This window comes from Pavona decussata, unplaced genomic scaffold (assembly GCF_977016875.1).
Source record: "Pavona decussata unplaced genomic scaffold, jaPavDecu1.1 SCAFFOLD_93, whole genome shotgun sequence".
NCBI classification, from domain to species: domain Eukaryota; kingdom Metazoa; phylum Cnidaria; class Anthozoa; order Scleractinia; family Agariciidae; genus Pavona; species Pavona decussata.
The window spans coordinates 1,870,001-1,894,097 of record NW_028145510.1 but is presented as its reverse complement, the minus strand read 5'-3'; the positions used below and the strand labels follow the sequence as shown (position 1 = coordinate 1,894,097).

At 38.5% G+C, this 24,097-nt stretch overlaps 1 protein-coding gene across 6 annotated transcripts in view; it reads left to right on the top strand.

Annotated features, from left to right (window-relative positions):
* The window catches only part of LOC146473540 (uncharacterized), a 92,914-nt gene that overhangs the window by 9,285 nt on the left and 59,532 nt on the right, over positions 1-24,097 (top strand). For 2 of the 6 annotated variants that reach the window (XM_085118212.1, XM_085118214.1), the window contains exons 2-9: positions 10,473-10,578; positions 19,254-19,399; positions 19,689-19,940; positions 20,938-21,102; positions 21,339-21,452; positions 21,692-21,817; positions 22,227-22,323; positions 23,413-23,631. In XM_085118212.1, the coding sequence (XP_084974338.1) occupies positions 10,506-10,578; positions 19,254-19,399; positions 19,689-19,940; positions 20,938-21,102; positions 21,339-21,452; positions 21,692-21,817; positions 22,227-22,323; positions 23,413-23,631 (1,192 nt within the window). In that variant the 5' untranslated portion in view covers positions 10,473-10,505. Of the gene's footprint in view, positions 1-287; positions 665-1,527; positions 1,696-2,134; positions 2,246-2,957; positions 3,078-3,553; positions 3,645-5,169; positions 5,545-6,158; positions 7,029-10,472; positions 10,579-19,253; positions 19,400-19,688; positions 19,941-20,937; positions 21,103-21,338; positions 21,453-21,691; positions 21,818-22,226; positions 22,324-23,412; positions 23,632-24,097 lie in introns of those variants that run through there. The other 4 variants (XM_085118209.1, XM_085118213.1, XM_085118208.1 and 1 more) reach the window with 3 other exon arrangements.

Below are 24,097 nucleotides of genomic sequence, written 5' to 3'. Positions count from 1 at the left end.
ATGCATATTTCAGTGATATGTTTGATCTGAACTCGCAACGAATTAAACGTCGCCCAAGACTCGCCGAGAAATCAAAATAAAATCATCATTTTAAAACTGCTTGAACTACCTTTAAGAATCTCCGACATCTTTCCCGGTTTTTATGCCATTATATTCAAAGTTGTATTTTTTCTCAGTTCTAATTTCTTTATTATAAGTACATGACAATTTAGTACAGTTTTTAGAACTGAAATTTTTAAGTCACAATAAATTTCATCTAGTCATACTTTGAACCTTTTCTTTGAAAGGGTTTCCAATTGTGAGAGGTCGAGTGGATCTTATGCGTGTTCCAAAATGGACCGATTCAACCTGTCGTACAGTCAGCTTCCCTCCATACCGCTTCTATCCGGATAAACAGGTTCATGTTCAAGTCACTGTCAATCATTTGAAACAAAATGATTCGGTTACAGTCCACGACGCCGTCACATCATGGACAGAAAAAGTAAATATAAAAAATTTCACAGTCTGCGTCTTGCAGGCCGGGAGAAACGAAGAAAGCCTCAGTCCATTTGCGACTGTCGATTGGCTTGCCTACCAGGGAGCACCACCCAAAGGAATGACGGGAACAATCAAGATGCAAGAATGGTGGTCTGGAACAAAATGCGCAGATGTGACCTTTCCCAAGGTAGGATGAGAATATAATCCAAACTCAGTCTATCATGTAAAAATTAACTACTCCACCACATGGGATGCTAGTCCATTGCAGTGAAAGCAGCATTACCTCCAGCAGTATGTCTCAAATATGTCGTGCAAAGTTTCTTGTGAAAGGAAACCATTAACAATTGGTTAGTTGGTTGGTTACTTGATGAATGGATGGTTGGTTGGGTTGATTGATTGATTGATTGATTGATTGATTGATTGATTGATTGATTGATTGATTGATTGAAGGATGGTTGGTTGATTGATTGATTGATTGATTGATTGATTGATTGATTGATTGAAGGATGGTTGGTTGATTGATTGATTGATTGAATTATTGATTGATTGATTGATTGATTGATTGATTGATTGATTGATTGATTGATTGATTGATTGATTGATTGATTGATTGAGAATTTGAGAATTGTGCATGTTAATATAATAAACCGTCTGAAAGGTGTCGTCACAATACACAGCTCCGCAATATGGCCAGTACCTCACGCATGCATGCAGCCAAAGCTGTCCATGGCTGCCACTGCCCGAATGATATGGCCATACGCATGCGTGAGAGACGATTTCTGTCAGATGGTTTGTTATTATAAGAGTTAACCTGCTAAATAGGCGTTCTGTGGACGTGTCACAACTAGGGCGGAGAAGTTAGTGGCTATATAATCGTAACCTAGAAAGAAGGTCAATGTGCGCATGTGAGCTTACTGACATAACACGATACGTATTCATTTTTTTTTTTCGAAAAGCGACGATTGGTTACTGGCTGTAGGAGCCGCCTGAATAGAGTTTTAAAAGAAGTACAACATTTAAGTATCACAATCTCACTTTTTCTACATGTAGAGCAAGTTTGACGAAACCCCTGGAGTTCTAGTGACAGCGGAGCATCTGAGGACTGGTAAAGAGTTTGACGCTTCTCTTATATGGACAGAAGATACAACTAAAGACTCGTTTAAAGTCTGTCTTCGGGAAATGCAAAATTTTGATGGAAAACATGAAGATATTAATGTGGTATGTACCTAACAAAATTCTTTTATTTCGATTTCTAACACAAAAGAAAAAGTGTTTCGTTGCCTGACTCTAACTCTAGTTGCAATTGGTTCTTAGACTTAAGGTCGACCCAAGAATGGAAAAACAAAAACGGCGCTCATACTTTCCCTGGCTGATACTTGGACTAATGATGTTATTAATGTGGTACCTAGTATCTCGTTTTCATATCACTATTTTTCTTTCAGGGAAAGCATTCAGTAAACTTGAAAATGATTCAAGGCATAGAGTTGATTTCTTACTCAAAGCATTCGGATTTACAATATCTTAAAACTGTCAATCTAATTAATTTAGGTAGTTATATGACTTTGTCATACTATGACCTCATACTATGTTGTTGTTTTTTGTTTTTCTGTTGTTGTTGTTGTTTTTTTTTTTTTGTTTTTGTTTTTGTTTTTTGTAGAGCTGGTTAGCATTTTCTAAATTACACAAACCCTTCTTCACTGAGCATGGTTCTGTCGGATTTCCAAACACACAGCCACCAACAGATGAAAACAACAACGCGTATTGCGAGGTAGGTTTCTAGTACAGTCGGTTTTGTTACTAACAGGTATCAGAAGGCTAGAGAAAATGATTCTCTTGCAGTAGGTTACTTTTTTTTTTTTAACAATTTTTATTTGCATACATGACATGAGATTTACAAAACTGAGCACTATTAACATTACTTACAATACACAGAGTACTAACCACAATGACTATATCTACATTGTTAACAATACTTACTATACTTACAAAACTAAAAGTGCTTACAATGTTCACACTACTTACAAGAATAACGCTATGTCTTTTAGTGAACACTTTTTTTATTTTCACTAACAAAACATTACTTTACATCAAATACAATTTTTACAAATTTTACAGTGAGGTTGTAGGGTTGTAGGTTGTTGAGGTTGAGTGCAGTAGGTTACTACTTCACCAAATATACAAATATAACATTCTTTCATTCATTCACTCACTCACTCATTCATTTATTCATGAATTCATGCATTCAGTTAGTCAGTCAGTCGTTAATTCATTCATTATTCGATTGGTTCTTTCCTTCCTTCCTTCGTTCATTCCTTAATTCATTCATCCGTTCGTTCGTTTGTTCGTTTGTCCATTTGTTCTTTCGTTTGTTCGATCGTTTAGTCATACATCCATTCGTTCATTCATATTGGTTTTCTGAAACAAATCTGGGACAATGTTTCTCACTTTTAATTTCTTCATATATTGACTTTCATTAACAGTTTGTGAAGTTTGAAAATCGTTACAATGCCACACCAAAAATTTTGATATCAGCCAACCACAGTTCAACCACCAGTGGAAACTCAGCACCAGTGCACAATGGGATTACCACGTGGATCGAGGTAACATTTGTTTTTAAAGCTACAGTGTCCAGTAAACGGATCATGTATGTCAGAATCTGTCTTAGAGAGGTGTCTGACTCAGAAAAATGGTTCTCTTCTAAAGACGATTGTGTATCTTTAAGAAGTTCCTGTTTTAGTAATGTCTGAGCCTCAAATAGAGTTTGTTTTTAACCCAAGAACAATTGTCAGAGTACTTTCATCTCTACGAGTGTAGAAGAGTGGTGCTTGCTAAGAGAGGGTTGACTGTCTGCTAACAAAGGTTTAGCGAGTAATCATTTACCGCAACATTTAAAACAGATTCAGTACCAACCAATCTCGTACCCAGAGTCCTTGAGCTCTTTGGCCAGCGATTGGTCGCCAGGAGAGACCCTGGGGAACTGACTCTCTCCTGGCGACCAACCGCTGGCCAAAGAGCCTAAGGACTCTAGGTACGAGATTGAGGGCCAACAAGCGTCAGCTGCCATTTACATTTTCAGAACATCAATGCTTCAGGATTTAGAGTCTGCGTCAAGGAATTGTATTTGACCAGATATGATCCAGTTTCAGTGAGCTATGTGGTCCTTACAGGTCAGTAAATTAATCAAATACAGTGGTAAAGGAATGGTACCCAGATAAAAACAATCCACAATCCATGCCACCGAAAAAGATGGCAACTGGTACATTAACCCGTATTTCTTTGCGTAGGAAAACCCTAAAAAAGCTCATAAAGACGCACAGAAAAGTCAAAAAACACTTTAAACCTAGCATACACAATTTTGGTAGTTCTGATGATAGAGACGAATTTTTCAAAAAAACAGTATGGCTTCTATGTGCATATTGACTGTGTTAGATTTGAAAGGTATTGTGGTAAAAAGACAGCCGCCATTTTTTTCCGTGCGGTGGATTGTGCATCTTTTAGGGTGCAATTGCACACCACACCCCTTAAGTGTAAAGACACTTTACTTTCGTCCTGCAGAGTAATCATCACTAAAACACTCTTAAAAGCCGATACGTAAAAACTGTTTTGAAGACAAACATTTTATTCAGAGAAAAGGTTTCAGAAGCAAAGGAGACAAACCTACAAAATTGCGAATTGAACTTTGAACAAACAAATACCGTCAAAATTTATTTCAGCAGAAGAGCAAACATTAAATGGAATATAAATTATTGTCTACTTCTTTTCGTAGGAGATAATTTTTTTTCCAGTTTCGCCTCTCATCATCTAAACTTTCAAAAATCAAGCTAAATCATTTGCCTTTGAAACGGGATTTTGCGTGGTTAAATCATTAATTAAAAATGAAATTCGTTTTCAAGTAGTATGACTACTCTTTATCCAATGAAGAGTAGTTAAACTACTCGAAACTTATTCATTTAGATATTTTAACCACGCAAAATCCCACTTTAAAGACAAGTTTTAAAAAGTCCAGTGTTTGTGATTTCTGGATAGCGCAGCCCTCTATGCTTCTGCAAATATAGCCTGTGAGTGAGCCTGATGACAAAACTCTCCTCTGCCCCTTGATTGATTGATTGATCGATTGATCGATTGATCGATCGATCGATCGATCGATTGATTGATTGATTGATTGATTGATTGATTGATTGATTGATTGATTGATTGATTGATTGATTGATTGATTGATTGATTGATTGATTGATTGATTGATTGATTGTTCATTGCTTATTTTTTGACTACGCCCTTGGCCATGGCCTTGACTATTTAGAGAAACAATGTCTTCTTTCTATCAACCAGTCACAAAAAAAAAACAAGAGATAAAGGACTAAGCTTTTCATTGATTTAAAACTTGTGGAGAAAAAACCTAGGAATAAAATACAGTTTCTATGTCTTTATTCCGCTCTGATAAAGATTCGAAATGGAGAGCTGAAAACCCGAACGACGACAAGCAAGGTGACCTACTAACATCCGAGGGGGAATGAGTGAAAAATCATGCTATCAGCTTTATTATGATCAGATTATAAAGATACCCACATACTGTGGTACTATTTCGTTAGAATAAAATTGCAAAGGAAGGACGAACGTGTTGAGGTTCAGTTAATTACTGGTTGTTCTTCTGAGACAGACAACTGAAAGCTTTTAATTTCCACATATTTGCAGATATCTGTGACCCGGGCTGGACCTATTTCAATGGATTCTGTTACTTTACGAGTGAAAAATGTGCAAACTGGACCACAGCTTTGACAAAATGCCGACAGGAAAACTCAGTCCTTGCTGACATCAGCAATAACGAAGAAAATGTGTACATACAGCACCGCCAAAATGGCGAAAAATCCTGGCTGGGTTTGAATGACATCTCCACGGAGGGTAACTTTACTTGGGCGGATGGTGGAGCGGGAAACTTTACAGCTTGGGCCAAGAATCAGCCAAACAACTTCAAAGATGAAGACTGCGTGCACGCACTTGGCGTGAAATACAACTATGAATGGAATGACGTGAAGTGCAGTGACTGTCATCAGTTTACTTGCAAGAAAGGTAACTTCAGTTTCAAAATCTGTGCTTTACGTTGGCCTTAGCGTTCCTTGATTTAACTCGCTGAACATAAAAGTGGCAGTCATTTCAAGCAAAATATAAGGAGAAAAAACGATGGAGAAACGTTAGAGGGTGTTCAGAGCTTGTTCACAAACTTTTGAGCGCCGCAAAGTTGTTTGGCTGATTAAGCAATGATTACTAGTACACTTTGGACAAGTCAAACGGAACCGGAAGTCAGGTTTCTGTGGCGCATTTGTCATCACGGTATCACAAGCAACTTTTGGTATGAAATCAAGTAGCCTAACGGAAGGTCAACAAAACTATTCAAAAAAACTAAAACTATACAATTAGCTCAATCGCGACGGGAGAAAAGGTTTAAAAAATCTGCGAGGCGTACAATGGGAAGAAATGAGATCGGTTATTAAGCCTGTATTGCTTTCTTGTTAAATAATATCCTAGCAAACATTATTCAGAGTTCATTTTGGGAACCAAATCATTTCACGAAAACAAAACGTCAGACGACAGTAAGTAGAAGGTAATTGTTCATACCGGTTTATAGACCCTTAAAATAGTGTTAAATTAATTTTTTAGTAATTTCTCCCTATCCTTTCTGTCAGATTTCAATGAGTGCAAAAGAAACACACACAGCTGCCATCAGTTTGCCACCTGTACCAATGAACGAGGATCCTATTCGTGTAAGTGTAACGGGCAACACATTGGAGATGGATTTAAATGTATCGCTAAAATTTTCAAATCCTGTTCTGAGGTCAGAAAATACGTCAGCAGTGCAACTGGAACTTACGTCATTGACCCAGATGGTGAGGGACGTTTGGCACCATTTACAGTGTACTGCGACATGGCTGGCAAGAATGGAGTTGGCGTGACAGTCATCAGTCACGACAGTGAAAGCAGAACACATGTGAAAGGATATGACAGTCCAGGCAGTTACTCACGTAACGTTCACTACACGGGAGCAAGTCTGCGTCAGCTGGAGAGTCTCACCAGAGTCTCCTCACACTGTGAACAGTTTATCAAGTATGAGTGTCATGGTTCAGTTTTGCTTCACAATAACAGTCCGGCATACGGTTGGTGGGTTTCACGTGGTTCCACTAAGATGACGTACTGGGGCGGAGCATCACCTGGCAGTGGTAAGTGCGCATGCGGGATAACCAACTCTTGTGCAAACCCCGGTAATAGCTGTAACTGTGATAGGAATGACAATGTATGGCGTGAAGACAGCGGTCTCCTCACAGACAAGACTCGTCTTCCAGTTAAACAGCTCATATTTGGGGATACTGGCGATAGCGGCGAGCAAGGGTACCACACACTGGGAAAACTGAAATGCTATGGCATAGCATGAACGTTTGAATTTTAGCATAAACGTCAACGGTTTGTTGTAGGTGTCGTCGGATTAATTAGTGCTTGTAAAACATTTGTTATCAATAAATAAACCTCTTCATGGGAAGTACAGAGTCATTTTTGTTTAACAGTCGCATTGTATTTTTGTTGTTTGTTTTCATGGCTGGACAACAAAGCAGAGAAGCAACAAAACTATACTTACTCACTTATCGACAATCGGGCGTATGCAAACAACTACTTGTAGTGTTAAGTAGCTGAGCCAACGCCCGGAGAAATAATAGGCCGACTTTCTATTTAGATTTTCAAGGTATTTTAGTACGTTACTCGCAACCGTGCAAACTGAAGCGGGATAACCCGTTGCTGAATCAGTAGGCTCTATTCCCTATTCTCAAGGCGCAGCCTGTTCAAGGTCTAAAGCGAGGAAAGATTGACCGAGCGATTTTACACTCTTTATTCCAAGTCTGCTGCAGTCACACGAAGCTCGATGTTCTAAATTGTTTTCTAAACCCCGTCTATACCCTGTTCCAAATCTACTGTAGTCATCAAGAACCTCAATATTCTAAATCATCATCTAAAGCCTGTTCAAGGCTTTCAGATAGTAGGGAGCTGCACCAAGAAAGTTGCACGCGCTAAAAAAACGACAAGGGACTGGGAAAAGTCTTCCCATCTTCACCATTCGTTCGCATAGCAGTTTTTATCGCGCTGCTCTCCCATATTTCAGACCCTGGAACAGGCTACCCCGTGTGAAACCCGGGCGCTGATAACACAAAGTTTTAAGGAAAATTCCAAGTGCTCTTCAAATAGTCGGCCGATCCCCCGGGGTACTTCTATATAAAAATGAATAACTTTGGGGGTGAATTGGTCGTTAAGCCTGGTTTTCATATACCGTAGCATCCCGGTTATAAGCTCTCGCTGGCTTATACAATTTCGCATGGGGTTTCAAGTGGGCTTATATCCGGGGGGCTTTTTTTCTGGGAGAGAAGACCAGTATAAGGGCAACAAAAAAAATGTCTCGAAACAAGCTAATAACAAAACAAAACGTACGTTTTTTGTTTTTTTCCTGTTTTTTCCACTACAAGACCAAATTCAAAACTCTAACTAATTAACTGTAAAAACAAGATCAGAATTTGGTGTCAGATAGTAAAAAATCGTTGTTCCGTACTCTGCTTTTTCTGACTGTTCTGTAAATGTGATTTTAATAGGTAACAAGTTTAAAGAAGGGGTGGGGTGGGGGGGGGGGCTTAAGAGCGGGCATACTTATAAAGGAATACCACACCTTTTTAACGGGGAGGGGGGTGTTTTGATAAATATTGGCATATATGCGGAAGGGACGGGCTTATAACCGAAATATAAATTTGCTTAAGATAAATGGGCCTATAAGTAGGGAGGGGGACCTATTACCGGTTTCTTACGGCAGTCAGGAAAATCCCAGATACTAGTTTCTTTCTTTCTTTCTTTCTTTCTTTCTTTCTTTCTTTCTTTCTTTCTTTCTTTCTTTCTGAAAGCATGTAAGACTACCTGAGTTTTCTTATATAAAATGTTAAGTTGAGCTTCCGCAACACTGGAAAATTAATGCTTTTTGTTTTCGGAGAAAAGAAAGGTCTTCTTAAGTACGAAATAGCGCCATCGAGAGTTTTCAGATGGTAAAATCAGCCAGAAAAATTCGGGCAATGATATCTAATCGTCAAGAGAATTGACAACCTTTGTTATCTTATAGAAATAGCTCTTGAAAAGGTCCTCAAACGGTCTTGGGAGAAGGAAAACGTTGTCGCGTTTTTGATAACAGTTTCTCGCTGGGTGTTCCTGATCCAAGCCTAGATGGAAAACCATTTTAAAAATTTGCAATAATTTGGGAAGGACATCTTCTGGTATGACACAATTGTTGTTGGGGATTGGTCTCTCCCTCTTTCCCCGAGGTTGGTATAGAAGGTCCAAGGCTTTATCTCGCCATGTCGATGGCAGTAACTCGAAATTTACAGTAATAAGCGGCTTAACCAAGAAGCCTTATTAAATAAGGCTTCTGTGAGCCAACTCGTGGATGACGAAGTAAGTAGTGGTAAGGTATAACACATTGTTCGCATTGTGTTTGGTTGGCCCAGGTTGGCCACACATTGGGGTTCGAATCCCGTTGAAGCCTGAATTTTTCTCAGGCTTCTAATTTCCAATTGCATAAATTGGAAAATTCACTGCGATGATCACTTCTCAATTTCATCTACATCCGCAGTTCATATATGAATCATTTCATACACTTTACATCATTTCACTCCTCTCACGGGAAAATGGGAACCCACAATCGACCTTGCTCCCAATGTGTGGCTTCATAGCTCAGTTGGTAGAGCATTGCACCGGTAACGCGGAGGTCACGGGCTCGAATCCCGTTGAAGCCTGGATTTTTTTCAGGCTTCTAATTTCCAATTGCATAAATTGGAAAATTCACTGCGATGATCACTTCTCAACTTCAATTTATGATTTTGATTGAGTGACCGAGCGAGTGACAATTTCCCCACATTACGATAACTCGTTCAATGCGCATGCGCGCATTCACGAGTTAAATATGGCACGAAAGAGAGAAGAAACGATAAAGAAGAGTGGGGAACGAGGAGGCAAAAACTGACAGACCTTATACTTTTATATTAGCGACTTTGGAGCATGATTTGGGGAAGAACATTTTCAAACTCCTGGTCGATATGCTTTCAACCTGGGACTGGTTGAGACGCCCTGCCTCTCACACGCCTTTCCAAATAGTACGGCTGTGAATCAACAGTCGCACAGCACCTAAACTCCAAGTTGGTACAGCCGGCGGATAATGCGACACCAAGCGAATTCGATTCATGCGCTGTCAATGAAATGCTTCAAGAACTAATACAAAATCTTCTTACACCGATTTTTTCATAAACTTTTTCCTGTTGCTAGGTAATGGATGAGTGGCTGGCGTCAGAAATTAAATGCCAAAACTAATGGGCGGGGGGTGGAGGGTTGGATGGGTCACCGACTTTGCCTCCAAAAATCTGTCTTCTTTACTCCATATGGCCCCAGTGTCGGTTACTCTAACAGCATTCCAAATGAATCCCTAGAATGCAACTTTCAATGCCAACGTTTATATGAGTGCGTCTTTTGAACAAATTCATTCAACTGGTGACGTCCGTTAAAGTAAACATAGTCTTTGAACGACCGTATTTACAAACCCTGAGTGCTGCGTGCAAGTAACGGGATTCAGATGTCTCGTTCATTTATTCACAATCCGTGGAGAACTGGAAAAGAAAATAATCTTTCCAAAAAAACGAAAGAACGGAAAAGAAAAGAGTAGGGGTTACCGACCATTTAAGAGAGTAAAGTCGAGTGTCATTGAAGCCAACGCGCGAAGGAAAAGCTCTGTTTGCGCATTTTTTGTAGCTTTTTCCAAAGATTCATGAAACTTGTCACGTACTGCGTCAAAATAGGCAGAATATATGTTTTATCGGAGTGTGCGGTTACAGTTTAAGAGGTCGTTGCGAAATCATCCGAGAGAAAGGTGACACCGCCATTTACTTGCCACTTTAATAACATCTATGTATATATATCAGCTCTAACAGACGTGAGATTAGTGTGCTCTTTGTCTCGGCAAGATGGCCTTCAAGATGTATGTTTCGGCCCTACTGTTTTTAGCCATTCTGGGAAATCTCAATTTGTCCGTTGAAGGTAAGATTGTTATTCCCTTTAGACATGTTCTAGAATAGGAAAATACTATGACTGACAAGATTTTATTATAATTGTGTTTCATTTTCTTGTTGCCAAACCAGAACGTAACCCGTATATTTCGGTTGTGCGTCAAAACGACCCTGAACCTGCTACAGTTAGTATTCTTTTGTTTTTAATGAATATTATTATTTCAGTAGCAGCATTTAAGTAATTCTCTATGTTACCAAATTTATACCCAGACGAACTAAGAAACGCATAAACAGATGCATTTTCATAGTTTCAGCACAAGGTTTCAGCATTTAAACTGAGGTTAATTCCGCCAGTGTCTGGCTTTGCCTGTCACCATACAAAGCATTGGACAATATTCCGCCTAGGATGAAGTAATTCGCCTTTATTGTTAAGTGTCATGAGAAAATTCCCAGTGATTTTCCACCCCTGCTTAAACGTGCCTCAAGCGTGTTTTGCCCCTCCCTAACTTTGTGCCAATCCCCAGTTAACATGAGTTAAACTCATTTCTTTTGAACCCACCTTAGTCAATTTCTTTTCTTCAAGCACAAAAGTCAATAATCATGGGAAGTGAATATTAGGGTCTCATTAAAAGGTGTTTGTTCAAGATCGAGACACACTGGATGAGTCCATCCCAAACGAATTATGAGTCTGTAGCTCAAAAATGGCCATTATTATGGACGTTCGTCAGTAAAATTAAGTATAGATAAAAATGCGATTATAAGATTACCGAAAATGCTTTCGAATACTCTTATGAGAAAATCGCCTTTTGCGATCTTAAAACTGAATCTTTCATTTAACAAGAAAGTTAATTGGTTTTACCTCCTTATTAATTCAGAACAACCGTGACAAAATGTTTTTCATAAGAGCATATCACACCGCTTTGTGTCATTTTGTTTTCTTTCTTTCTACAAATGTTCCCTCGCTTCTTATAATAACAAAAGCAATTCAGTGATTATTTGTTTGAGAGTGGTGGGTGTCGATTTGTTTACTCTGCTTGCTTCATTGATCTTCATTTCGCGATCGGCTTCCTTGTGTTTTCTCTGTTACTTTATATTCAGATCTAATTCATGTCGCAACCACGGAAAATCTTTTAAGTCATTGATTATAGCCAATCTCTTGATGAAATTCATTAAATTACAAGTTTAAAATACCAGTTACCTCCAACTTATTGCTGGTTTAATCTGGCTTTAAATCCAGTCGATTGTAGATAAATTTTCAGATAATGGCTTGTTTCATTTTCGCGCCATTTGGAATGTTTATCCAGACAACACATTAATTAACGTTATTTTAATCTGACTTTAATTTGAAGATAAATTTTCCTTTTTCATCTTTGGGCTAATTAAGACGGGTATTCAAATAATAGAGACTCGTGTTTAGAGACTCGCGATTGTATTAAAACTGCAGTCAAATACAATGAAAGATTAATGGCTCCGAGTTCATGTAGGGAGAATGAGAATTTTTGCACAAGAAACAACAGAAAAAAAAACAATTCTCAGTGCACTGTAAACAGCAATGTCCTTGAACTCTGGGTTTGAGAACGGCATTCAAACAATGTTTGGACGGTTTTGCTCATAAGAAATAAGTAACGGCAAGACTCTTTCTACATATCTTTTCATCTGACACGCAAATAGCTTGAACAAAGCTTTCGAAAATTCCTGTCTTCCATGCAATTGTTATTTTATTCTTGAACTTTTAAGAAATTTATTTACTGTAGTTGCTTATATGCTAAACACACTTGCCATACGGCGCTTAAACATAACCGAATCTACCATAACTGACCCATGTCCTCGAAATTGTTCGAAACTATTTCAACTTTAAGATTTGAAGTCCTGCTAAGATTTGTGGAGAATCAACTTTCAGTGCCTGACAATATTTGCATTATTAAGAAGTGTGTACGTGATTACTTCATATTTTGTTTGTTTGTTTTCTTTCGTTCGTTTTTGGAGCTCTTAAGCTTCCATGAACAGGGGCAGCTCCACTTAAATAGCACCTAGAAACAACAACTCACTCCTCTTGCTTGAAAAACATTTTACTTGTCTCCTTAGATTTAAAAACAAGAAAATTGTTTTTAGAAAACAAACCATAACAGGAAACTAATGGACAAACATCCCAGTTATCGATGGTCCATTTCCCCTGCGAACAATGCATGCTTAGTTTGTTATCAGTTTTGTGAAAGTCCTTAGCTCACAGTGAATTTGACTTCTAACGACGGGTTTCACGGCGTTAATATTCGCATTTTTTACACGTCCGAATGCGCAAAGAAATCGTCCGAAAGTTACTTGTCCAAGTTTATTGTACGAAATTTATGTCCTAACGTTGAAAAGATAGACACTATGTAGGAGTAAGGATCTGTTAAGGATCGAAGGTGACTTTTTTTGCTACAGCGCATACGTTCTGTGTATTTCGAGATGGTGCCTTCTTATTCAAAGGTGTTTTAACGCGACTTATGAAACGAAAATCTGAGTTAGTCAGGGCTATCGAAATCCAAAAACAAAATTGGGGTAGCCACTCATTTTTCACAGATAAGTAAGGTTCGATTTGAAAAAAAAATTGATACGTTGTTATATGTTTTAAATTTTTAAAAAATATTTTTAGAATCATTGCCAAGATAGCCAATCTCTTTGTGAAATTCATTATTAATTTAGTTTAAAATACCAGTTCCTTTTAACTTATTTCCGGTTTAATCTGGCCTTTAAATCCAGTCGATTGTAGATAAACTTTCAGATAATGGCTTGTTTCATTTTCGCACCATTTGGAAAGTTTATCCAGACAACACGTTAATGTTGTTTTAATCTAACCTATAAATTCATTTGAACAGAAATTTCCTTTTTCATTTTCGGGCTAATTAAGACGCTTATTCAAATAATAGAGACTTGTGTTTTGTTAAGCGATTAAAACTGCGGTCGAATACAATGAAAGGTTAATGCATCGAGTTCATGTGGGGAGAATGAGAATTTTTGCACAAGAAACAACAGGAAAAAAAAAACATTTCTCAGTGCACTGTAAACAGCAAGGTGTCTGAACTCTCGATATGAGAACGGAATTTCAAACGTATGGACAACCAAAAGCTTGTAAGAAACATTAAGCAACCGCAAGGCTCTTTCGACATACCTTTTTACTTGACGCACAAATGGCTTGAACAAAGCGCTCAAAAATGTCTAGCCTCCATGTAATTCTTACTTTATGTCAGAGCTCTTTTAAAATAAATTTTTCTTGTCGTTTAAGGTCCAACATTTCGATGCGGGGTTAAGACGTAACCGAATCCACCATAATTTTAACTGACGCGTTAACGTCAATTTTTCTTCTAACGTTTCATTACTTAGTTAAACTACCTCTTTAAATATTAGGTATATTTTTTGCTTATTTTTCATTCGATCATTCAAATTATTAGTGACCAGAATGCCCATCTTTATTTTTAATGATGTTATCAATGGGATTGAGAACAGTGGAGTTCGCTGGCCAGCCATCCTTGCCTATAAAGTTTGGCAAATTCTTTTGACACCACGTCTGAGTTGCCTTTGAAGTGTGAGCCGGAAGAACATCACATTCCTGCGAACCCCATACGATATCGTTGTTTTTATTTGAGTACTGGAAAAGATATTTTGGACACTTATCTGTGAATAAAAAATTGTGCCAATCCTCTGCTGTCAGCTTCGCGTATTTCTTGGCGAATCTCAAACGCGCTTTCCTTTGCTTTTCGCTCAACAGAGGTATTTTCTTTCGTTTGAAAGCCTTCCATCCTCTCCTTGTCATTTTTCTGCTGAAGATTCTTGGTAATCTTGCTTGTTAAATTGTTCCGTTTGTACTTCGCTTTCTCGATTGATTTTCGAGCACAATTGGTCAAAACAGACGGTCGTCCGCTTCTTGGTTTGAGTTTACTCATAGCACGAGTCAAGTTCGAGCCTGAGTCCGGAATGTCGAGTCACGAGCCAAGTTCGAGTCAGGATCCAAATTTTATTTTTCTATCTTTTTTTCTTCCTTTTATGTCTTCTCGTTGTCATTCTCTTTTATATTTAATGACGTTCCAGTGATGAACGGAAAAATTAACTTTCAGGGCCCAGTTGCTCGAAGCATAGTTAGCGCTAACCCGGGTTAAATACCATAACAACCTATAGGTTTTAATACCTCTTAACCAATGGTTAGCGCTAACCATGCTTCGAGCAACTCAGCCCAGGTTTGCAACATTTTCCGTTATCGATCGCTGGAGCCATTACCGCTGTGATTCGCTGCCGCTTTGGAAAGAAATACGACATCCCTTAGTGTTCATACATTTTCTTAGAAGATTAAGACCTCTATTTTCATACACCTGAAGCCGAGATTCCATTTCCGCGACTGAGAAAACGGAGGGCGAAGGACTATTGCCCGCCCCTCAAGCGCCATCTTGTTGGGCTGTGTCAAAAGACTCGGGAACAGGGACCCAAGAACGCGAGCTCGGAGAGGTGGAAGTTGTGGACGCGAGATGTGGGACGCGGGGATGCGAACTACGGTCGTTTTGTTCCAATTCAAAGCCACTTCGTTCTAAAAAAAAGTCCGCGCAATAGTCAATTAGATATCTGGACGCGACATCGGATCGGGGACGTAAACAAAACGTACTGATGTAGTTAAAAATGTTTTTGCATGGGTATTCTTTTCAATTTTAAAACTGCTTTGGCAATTCACTGATGCTAGATTTCGCAAGTTTACACGTTGAAATTGAGGTTTGGGGCTGAAAATAGCCAGTCTGACGTAAACACGGAGCAAAGGTAACAGTTCTTAGCCTTTTTTGCATCAGACTAGCCAGTTTTAGGCCCAAGCCTCGTTTTCTACGTGTTAACTTGTGAAATCATGCATCAGTGAATTCCCCTGCAAAAGCAGTGCATATACTTTTTCTTTTCAAATTTATTTTTTAATACATCGGTACGTTTTGTTTAAATCCCCGCGTCCCACATCTCGCGTCCCCAAGTCCACCATCCCCGAACTTGTATCCTTGCATCCCTGTCCCCGAATCCCGAACGAACTTGACTCGTGCTACGAGTAAACTCTCTTGATTTGTCTTCGAAGCACTCTCTTTTCGACCACTTGTTCACCCAACGTTCAGTCTTGTTAAAAAATTTAGCGATTTCTTTGACTGAATGACCAGATGATCGTAGTATGGCTGCTTGAGCTCTAGCATAAACAATGGAGTCTGACTTCATTTTTGTGACAGAGAAAAAGAAAGTTCAGGAAAAAAAATCAGAGAATAACATCAAATTGGGGGAAAGGAACAACATACACAAAGGGCGCGAAAAATAGCGGGAAAACGCGCGTGTGCACATTTGGCGCGAAAATCGAAACAAAGGCATCTAGTAGACAATTAAAATTGCTATTGTCAGCTATTTTAATAAAATCTCTACCACAATTTAAGTTCTAACAAACAATTGATTTGTTTAAAAAAATTAACAACTTTAAATCGGAACGAACTTTTTAAACACCCTGTATTTCAACTTCAAGAATTGAGGTCCGACTGAGATTTTTTGAGATCCAACTATCAGTGCTTGATAATATTTGCCTAATTTCCCTCAATGTGTACGTCATTGCGTCATATTTTTGTTTGTTTTTTTTTGTCTGTTTTTGTAGCTTTCAGTGAACAGCTACAGCTCCACTGAAAACAGCAAAAGACACCTCAGTCCTTTTACTTTTAAAAACACTTGGTTCTTAAGATTTAAAAACAAGAAAATTGTTTTCGGTAAACAAACCATAAGAAGAAACTAATAGACAAACATCCCTCTGTCAATCATCCATGTCTCCTACAAACAATGCTTGCTTAGTTTGTTATCAGTTTTGTGAGAATACTTAGCTCACAGTTCCTTCAATTTGACTTCTAACGGAGGGCTTCACGGCGTTAATATTCACATTTTTTACACGTCCGAATGTGCAAACAAATCGTCCGAAAGTTGCTTGTCGAAGTTTATTGTTCGAAAATTATGTCCGAACATTGAAAAGATATTACATCATGTAGAAGTAAATTACAAGGCAAGGGTAAGCATAAACTATATCTGTTAAGGATCGAAGAAGACTCCTCTTGCCCCAGGCTGCGCATACGTTCTGTGTATCTCAAGATGGTGCCTCCTAATTCAAAGGTATTTTAACGCGACTTATTAAACGAAGATCTTTGTAAAGGCTATGAAAATCCAAATCAAAATTGGCGTAGCCACTCGTTTTTCACAGATAAGTAAGCTTCGATTTTGAAAGAATAATCGATACATTGTTATATGATTTTTAAATTCTTTTAGAAATATTTTAAGAATCATTGCCAAAATAGCCAATCTCTTTATGAAATTCATTAAATTTAACTTAAAATACCAGTTCCTTCCAATTTATTCCTGCTTTAACTGATCTGACCTTGAAATCAAGTCGATTATAGATAAATTTTCAGATAATGGCTTGTTTCATTTTCGTGCCATTTGGAAAGTTTATCCAGACAACACATAATGTTGTTTTGATCTAACCTATAAATAATTTGAAGATAAATTTTCCTTTCTTCATTTTCGGGCCAATTAAGACGCTTATTAAAATAATAGAGACTCGTGTTTTGTTAAATGATTAAACTGCAGTCAATTACAATGAAAGGTTAATGCTCCTAGTTCATGTGGGTAGAATGAGAATTTTAGTACAAAAAACAACAGAAAAAAAAAACTATTCTCAGTGCACTGTAAACAGCAAGGTCCTTGAACTCTGGGTTTGAGAACTGGATTTCAAACGTTGTATGGATGGTTTTGCTTAAAAGAAATGAGTACCGCAAGACTTTTTCGACATATCTTTTCACCTGACACGAAAATAGATTGGACAAAGCGCTCGAAAGTGCCTGTCTTCCATACAACTGTTACTTTATTTCAGATCTTTTAAGAAACTTATCCTGTCGTTTATATGCTAGCTAAACACTTGCCATGTGGCGCTTAAACATAACCGAATCTATAGACTGCAAGCAGTCCCTTTCTTGATAGTCGAGAGGTCGCGCGAAATAGCCGAGCGGGAAAAATCTGGAGCGAACGACGGGAGGGGGGCTTGGGGAGAGGCGGGAAAAAGAGCGCAGTCCCTTTCCTTCCTGCCTCTCCCACAGTCTCTTCTCATCTATTTCTCCTCGCTCCAGTCTCGCTGCTGTGAGCGAACCCTCTCGACTGACCAGAAAGGGACTGCTTGCAGTCTACCGAATCTACCATAACTGACGCATGCCCTCGAAATTGTTCGAAACTATTTCAACTTCAAGAATTGAAGTCCAACTGAGTTTTGTGGAGATTTAACTTTCAGTGCTTGATAATATTTGCATAATTTCCCTTACTGTGTTCGTGATCGCTTCATATTTTTTGTTTGTTTTCTTTTGTCTGTTTTTGTAGCTTTCCGTGAACAGCTACAGCTCCACTGAAAACAGCAAAAGACACCTCAGTTCTTTTACTTTTAAAAACACTTGGTTCCTTAGATTTAAAAACAAGAGGTAAACAAGGTAAACAAACCATAACAAGAAACTAATGGACAAACATCCCTCTATCAATCGTCCATTTCTCCTGCAAACACTGCTTGGTTAGTTTGTCATCAGTTTTGTGATAATACTTAGCTTACAGTATCTCGAATTTACAGTCTTACTAACGGAGGGTCAGTTTCACGGCGTTAATATTTGACATTGTTTACACGTTGAAAGATATTGTTTACACGTCCAAGATATCAACAAAAATAATTAAAGTACGAGCTGTACCAATAAATCGTTTGAGAGTTCCTTGTCGAAATTTATCTTTCGAAAATCGTTTTCCCGAACAATGATTTAAAATATGTTACACCAAGTGTACTTAAATTGAGAGGCAAAAGTGAGCATGGAATTAAACTTCATTAATGTCACTAGAAAAATTGCTCTGCATGCATATTCTATACAGACAGCTGGCCTGTTGCTCAGTTGGAAGGGCACCTGACTGCTGGCCAGTTCGAATCCCGGCCGGACCAATGCCCAAGGTCTTAACGTAACTGAAGAGAAGGTGTTGTCTTTGACATCTGCAAATGGTTGGATCTCCACGCGGCTCGGATGACCACATACCCACCCATGAAAAGCCACTGAGAACGTAACCAGCCTAAGCCTCCCACGCAGTCGTTTTGAGGGGACTCGTATGGGGAGGAGGTAATACGGATCCCCAAACAAACGACTGCGTGGGAGGCTAAAGGAGCCCTACCCTTCATGGGGCTTTTTAATGTTTTGAGCTATTTCCGGTTCCGGTTTCTTATGTGTCTGTCTTTCAGTCGACTAATTGGCATCAATGGCGTGATGTGGAACAAAATGTTCTTTTTTTCGACTCGTGTTTAGTCCCAGTGGTGTGGTCACGGGTTGGTGGATCAAAGCTGATATCTCCATCGTGTTGTATCGTAAACTCTATATTTTATTACTCTTTCTCGATTAGCTGAAACTCTTATGATTGTTTGGGCAACCGTTTGAATTATGAATTGAAACGTAGAGAGTGATTTTCAAAAAAATCAACTAAGTGATGATCTCAGGTTTGTCGTAATCCGATGAACACGTCAGTTGCGTATTTGGAAATTTGTTCGGCTTTCTGTTTGAATGAACAATTTTAGTTCACATTTTGAATCTTTTTTCAGTAATTTGAAGCGACTTAAAACCTAACTTATTAAAGTATACCTCACTAACGCTTTTTTGCCTTGCATTCAAGGGACGTTTTATCAAACTGGGAAGCTCAACATGTCGCAGACTCTACAGGGCTGGAGCTGCAACAGTACTTGTTCACCGCCCCAACACTGCCGTTTGCCACGCTGTACAAATGTTCAATTTCCTGAGATTTTTAGCGGTTCAGGCAAGGTAAGGTTTATTCTTACCTCTGGGTTAACTGAAATGTTTTAAAGAAATGTATTTGTCAGGAAAGCAAAACTTGTACGTTACCTTTTGGTACACCAGAAAAAGAGAAAATCAGGGTTTCTTGGAGGATATTGCTTTTGTTACGGTACCAGTCATTTTTCTTATGGTAGTCCTTTGTTAACATAACCTGGAAGTTACTTTTATTAATGTTTTTAGAGAAGTCTCAAATCAGACAACTGGAGGACGCAAAATAGTTTAGATAACCATATTTTATATGTTCTTCACCTTGTAGATCCAAGTTCACGTGTCAATCAGCCATGGTGAGGAATTTACACGCGTCCACTCCCCTGCTGCTGTGTGGATTCAGTCTCTAAGTGCACGTGGCTTTGAAGTGTGTGCACGTGAGACAGGCACTGGAGCAAATGGAACTGGAATCATAAACTGGCTGGCTTTCCAGGATCAACCACAGATGACAAAAGGAAGTGTGACTTTCAGTGGTATATGGACAACAGAAACAAAGTGCAACAAAGTGACTTTCTCACAGGTAGGACAAACAAAGCTCTGATTTTTAAACAGAAAACGTGCATGGCAAAAAAATCATTCATCATCCGTAATTTCAGCCTTATAAAATTTAGAAAGCAAAAGTCAGTTACTGTATATAAAAATTACTCGCTTGGTCACTTACTTCTCAACTTGTTTCCAACCAGTGCAGTTTCGATTGCTAATTTAAGTTGCACGTCATGGAGTTCAGTTACCAATCAACAAACCTCAAATTGGGAAATCCATTTGGAAGCGTTTCTCATAAAATACTTCGAATAAAAAATATTGGTGTCCCAAACGCAAACAAAGGAGAAACAGATAAAGAGAACGAGTCTGATTGGCCATTTGCGAGATGCTTTCAATCTCCTTATGAAAGCGAGGCTTCGTGTTTAGTTTTTATTATGAAAATCGGTTTTCATTCATTACATGAGGTTTTCATTTTACAAGCTTTATACTTAGACTCAATTTCGTAATGAGGCTCAAATCAACTCGGAAATGGCCTATTGGACAACTGTTAGTGGAGGACCCTCTAACCGCGATCCGATCACGTGACAAATAGTCCTAACAAAGAATTTTTGTTATACTGATTTTACCTGTGAAATAATTTAGAATAATTGGTGCCCGCGAATCTTACCGTGTTTACCAAATCACTTCTAGTAAAGTAAACACAGTGCTCGCATTCATTTACTGCGACATAAACACATCAGTTATGAAGTTTGTAAGCTAGATAGCTTGTAGAAATTTTTAATTCATCGTGAAGCATTCACAGGTCGTCTAACTGACAGTACCCCAGAACATATGCTAGCTCAGTAGTAGCCGAATAATTTCCTTAAATACCGTCAACTTTCCGAAAGATTTTCGAATGCTTCCAAAGCTAAGATTGCCATAGAATTCATGTGAGAGGACCTATCCCTTGTTAAATTAATACTTACCGAAAACCTGCCCCTACAATTTATCCTTGCTAAGTAACAAATGTGGAACGAATTTTGAAAATTTTCCAGAGCTTTGGTGGAAGGCCTTCTGTGTTTATATCCGCTAAGTACACTCGTGATACAAAGCCTCAAGATGCTATGTATGCTTGGTTGGAAAATGTGAGTTCTAGAAGTTTTGAGATCTGTATCAGGGAATTCCAGGCATTTGATGGAAAGCACCAAGATACAATTGTGGTAAGTGATCGTATTTCAACTTAGTTTTAGTTCTAGCGTAAGGTCATGCAGGTCGATTCCTTTTAAGTGATAAGAAGGTACCCTTCATTTAATTTTCCACTGCTGCTCATTGAATGATAGAGTTAGGCTGACTGCCCCAGGTGGCACTGGAAATGTAAAATTTAGAATGGATGTGTCTAAAATATATTATTATAATGTGGATGTGTTTATGTTTCCTTTATATTTTGTTTTCACAGGACTGGTTCGCTTTCCCTGGCAATGGTTCTGATTTCAATTTTACATTGGCAGGAGAAGCGTTTTTTTCCAACAGTGGAACCCCAACAGCTAACGAGAACTATGGATTCTGTCAGGTTAGTATCTTTAACAAGTAATTGTAATGTCTGACCCACATACAAGTATACGAGACTTCTGTCCAGCGTGCAAATATTGTTATAGTCTCAAAAAGTGTTGTTATATGGGCGGCTTTGTGAAGAATAACTTACATTGTTGTCAACTAGACAACTGAGTACGAACACCAACAAAAACGTCCGTAGTTACGAATTTGATATATGACAGCATTTCACTTCTTTTTTTTTGTTTCAATTCACAGCAAGTGCAATACAACACTACTTTCTATGCGCCTCCAGTTGTCGTCATCTCTGTTCACCACCAATACGACCGTCAAAGGAAAAGTCAGATTCCACCAGAAAATAACATCATCACGGCCTGGGTGGAGGTAAGATACATAAGGACGGTAGTGTAGAGAATCGTATTTAGATTACTACATCCCTACCTACCCCTTCCTTCCCACACTTACACCTCGATAATAAAGTTCTTCTGTGTAGGTGTTCAACTGCCCCTTCCCTCACGCCTACCCTTGTTGAAATTACGCAAAACTGTCTCTGATCATCCTAACGAAATTATTCAAAAACCTGACTTAAAAGTAGAAACCGTCAACACCGTAGGTCATAAGAAAGAAGAAATGATGACACCAAAAGACTGTAACGGATCATAGACAGTCAACAACAGCATTGGTTTTTAAAAGAAGCTACGTTATCACGTCTGTACTAGGCAGTATGATATAAGTGGCTCAAATGTATAGCATCAGCTTAATATCACAAAAAGTCATTTTGATTTATTTTCAGGACGTCGGGCTGACATCAATGACGATTTGTGTCAAAGATCTCAGTGGAGCAGGAAGTCAACATGATCCACTATCTGTCAGTTACATTGTCATTGGAGGTTAGTATTATCTTTACTGCTTTCAACTTTAATAGGCTCTGCTGACCATGTAGAAATGCCATCGAGTGCGTTATAAGAACCTGGATGTCACCCCCCCCCCCCCCCCCCCAGTGCCAGCATGTGTTCTGCTTGACAGTTATTTATTATCTGATCGAATGACACATCAAAACTTGCTGTTCACAGCCAGAGGTCAATGGGACGTAGGCGAGTACTGACAAAGAGTTTAAACTGTTATTTAATGCATACATTGCATTTTGGGATATATTTGTTACACAGCGCTTTCGAAAGCTACACTGTGAAATTTCTCATAAATGAACCCGTGCCAAGTCTAAACCATCTGTATGTACACGGCGCTTTAGATTATTGTAAACTGACCGTGCATAATTCACAGATCTAGAAAAATTTGAAGTCACAACTGATTAAGTTATAACCAAGAAAGAATTACGCAACCATTCAATCCCATGCTTTTAACATACACATTACTGTCCTGGAAAATGTCAGCTTGTTGCATATGACTACGGAACATGATATTTCTCCGGGGCAGTTCTCGATAATTTTCTGATTTTGATCATTTCATAAACTTTGTACTTAAAGTAACTTTATTGGAGATTCCAGATTGTCTTGTGAATTTTTTCGAAGACGGTGAAGTTAATTTTCTTTTATTTTTTTCCTTTTCTGAACTGTTCCAAGGATAGCTGAAAACTACCGACGATTTTTGAATATAGTTGAAATAAACTCACGCACATCCATCAGGTCAAAGTCTTATACTTTTTTATTTGCACTGTGGCAAATACTGGGAAACTGTATATTGTGTATACTCTTACTAGTTTCCCAAAAGCGAATCCTTTAGGAATAGCACCGAAGAGAAGCAAATTAAAGTGCACATTTTTTTCTTTAAAAAAGCGTAACCAGAGACTCTATGCTTGTGTTTTCCCAGACCTCGATGTTTGTCTCAATGTTGAATGCCCAACTTTTGTGGTCTGTGCTTTATTTATTTATTTATTTATTTATTCATTCATTCATTCATTCATTCATTCATTCATTCATTCATTCATTTATTTATTTATTTATTTGCCTTTTTGTTCACAGACCTCGATCCTTGTCTCAACGTTAAATGTCCATCGTTTGGAGTCTGCAGGACATACAGTGCTCATGAATCACGCTGTGTGTGTTTCCAAGACTGCCCCTCTTATCAAGATCCAGTGTGCACTGCCAATGGTACAACATACGACAACAAATGCTGGCACGAACTGAGCTACTGCAGAGGACTGGAGAATAACCTTGTCTACCACCCTGGAAGCTGTGAAGGTAATGATGCGAGGCTCCTCATTAGAACACTAAATAGTATATATTATTTGACGATCTCAAATACCAATACCTTAATCATGGTCAGTCCGAACAATATCCACACAGATTAAATATCGTTACAAAAATTTAATTGAAGTAAGTTGAAATAATTGAAACCTAGTTGCATGTCATGGATAATCGACAACGGATCTCAGACTTGGCGAAGCACATTAACCTCTTTTGACGGAACGAAAGCAAAAAGCCTGCCCTGATACACTTTGCACGTGAAAGATGCTTTGACCCTTCCCAATGGCATCGAATACTCGCAACGCATTAAATTCGAATTAAAATCACCGATAAATCACAATAAAATCGTAGGCATTTTTCATAGTCGATCTCATCAATTAAATCAATTTTAATCATCATTTTAAAACTGTTTTAGCCACCTCTAAGAATCTCCGGCATGGATCCCTCTCCTCACAAACCA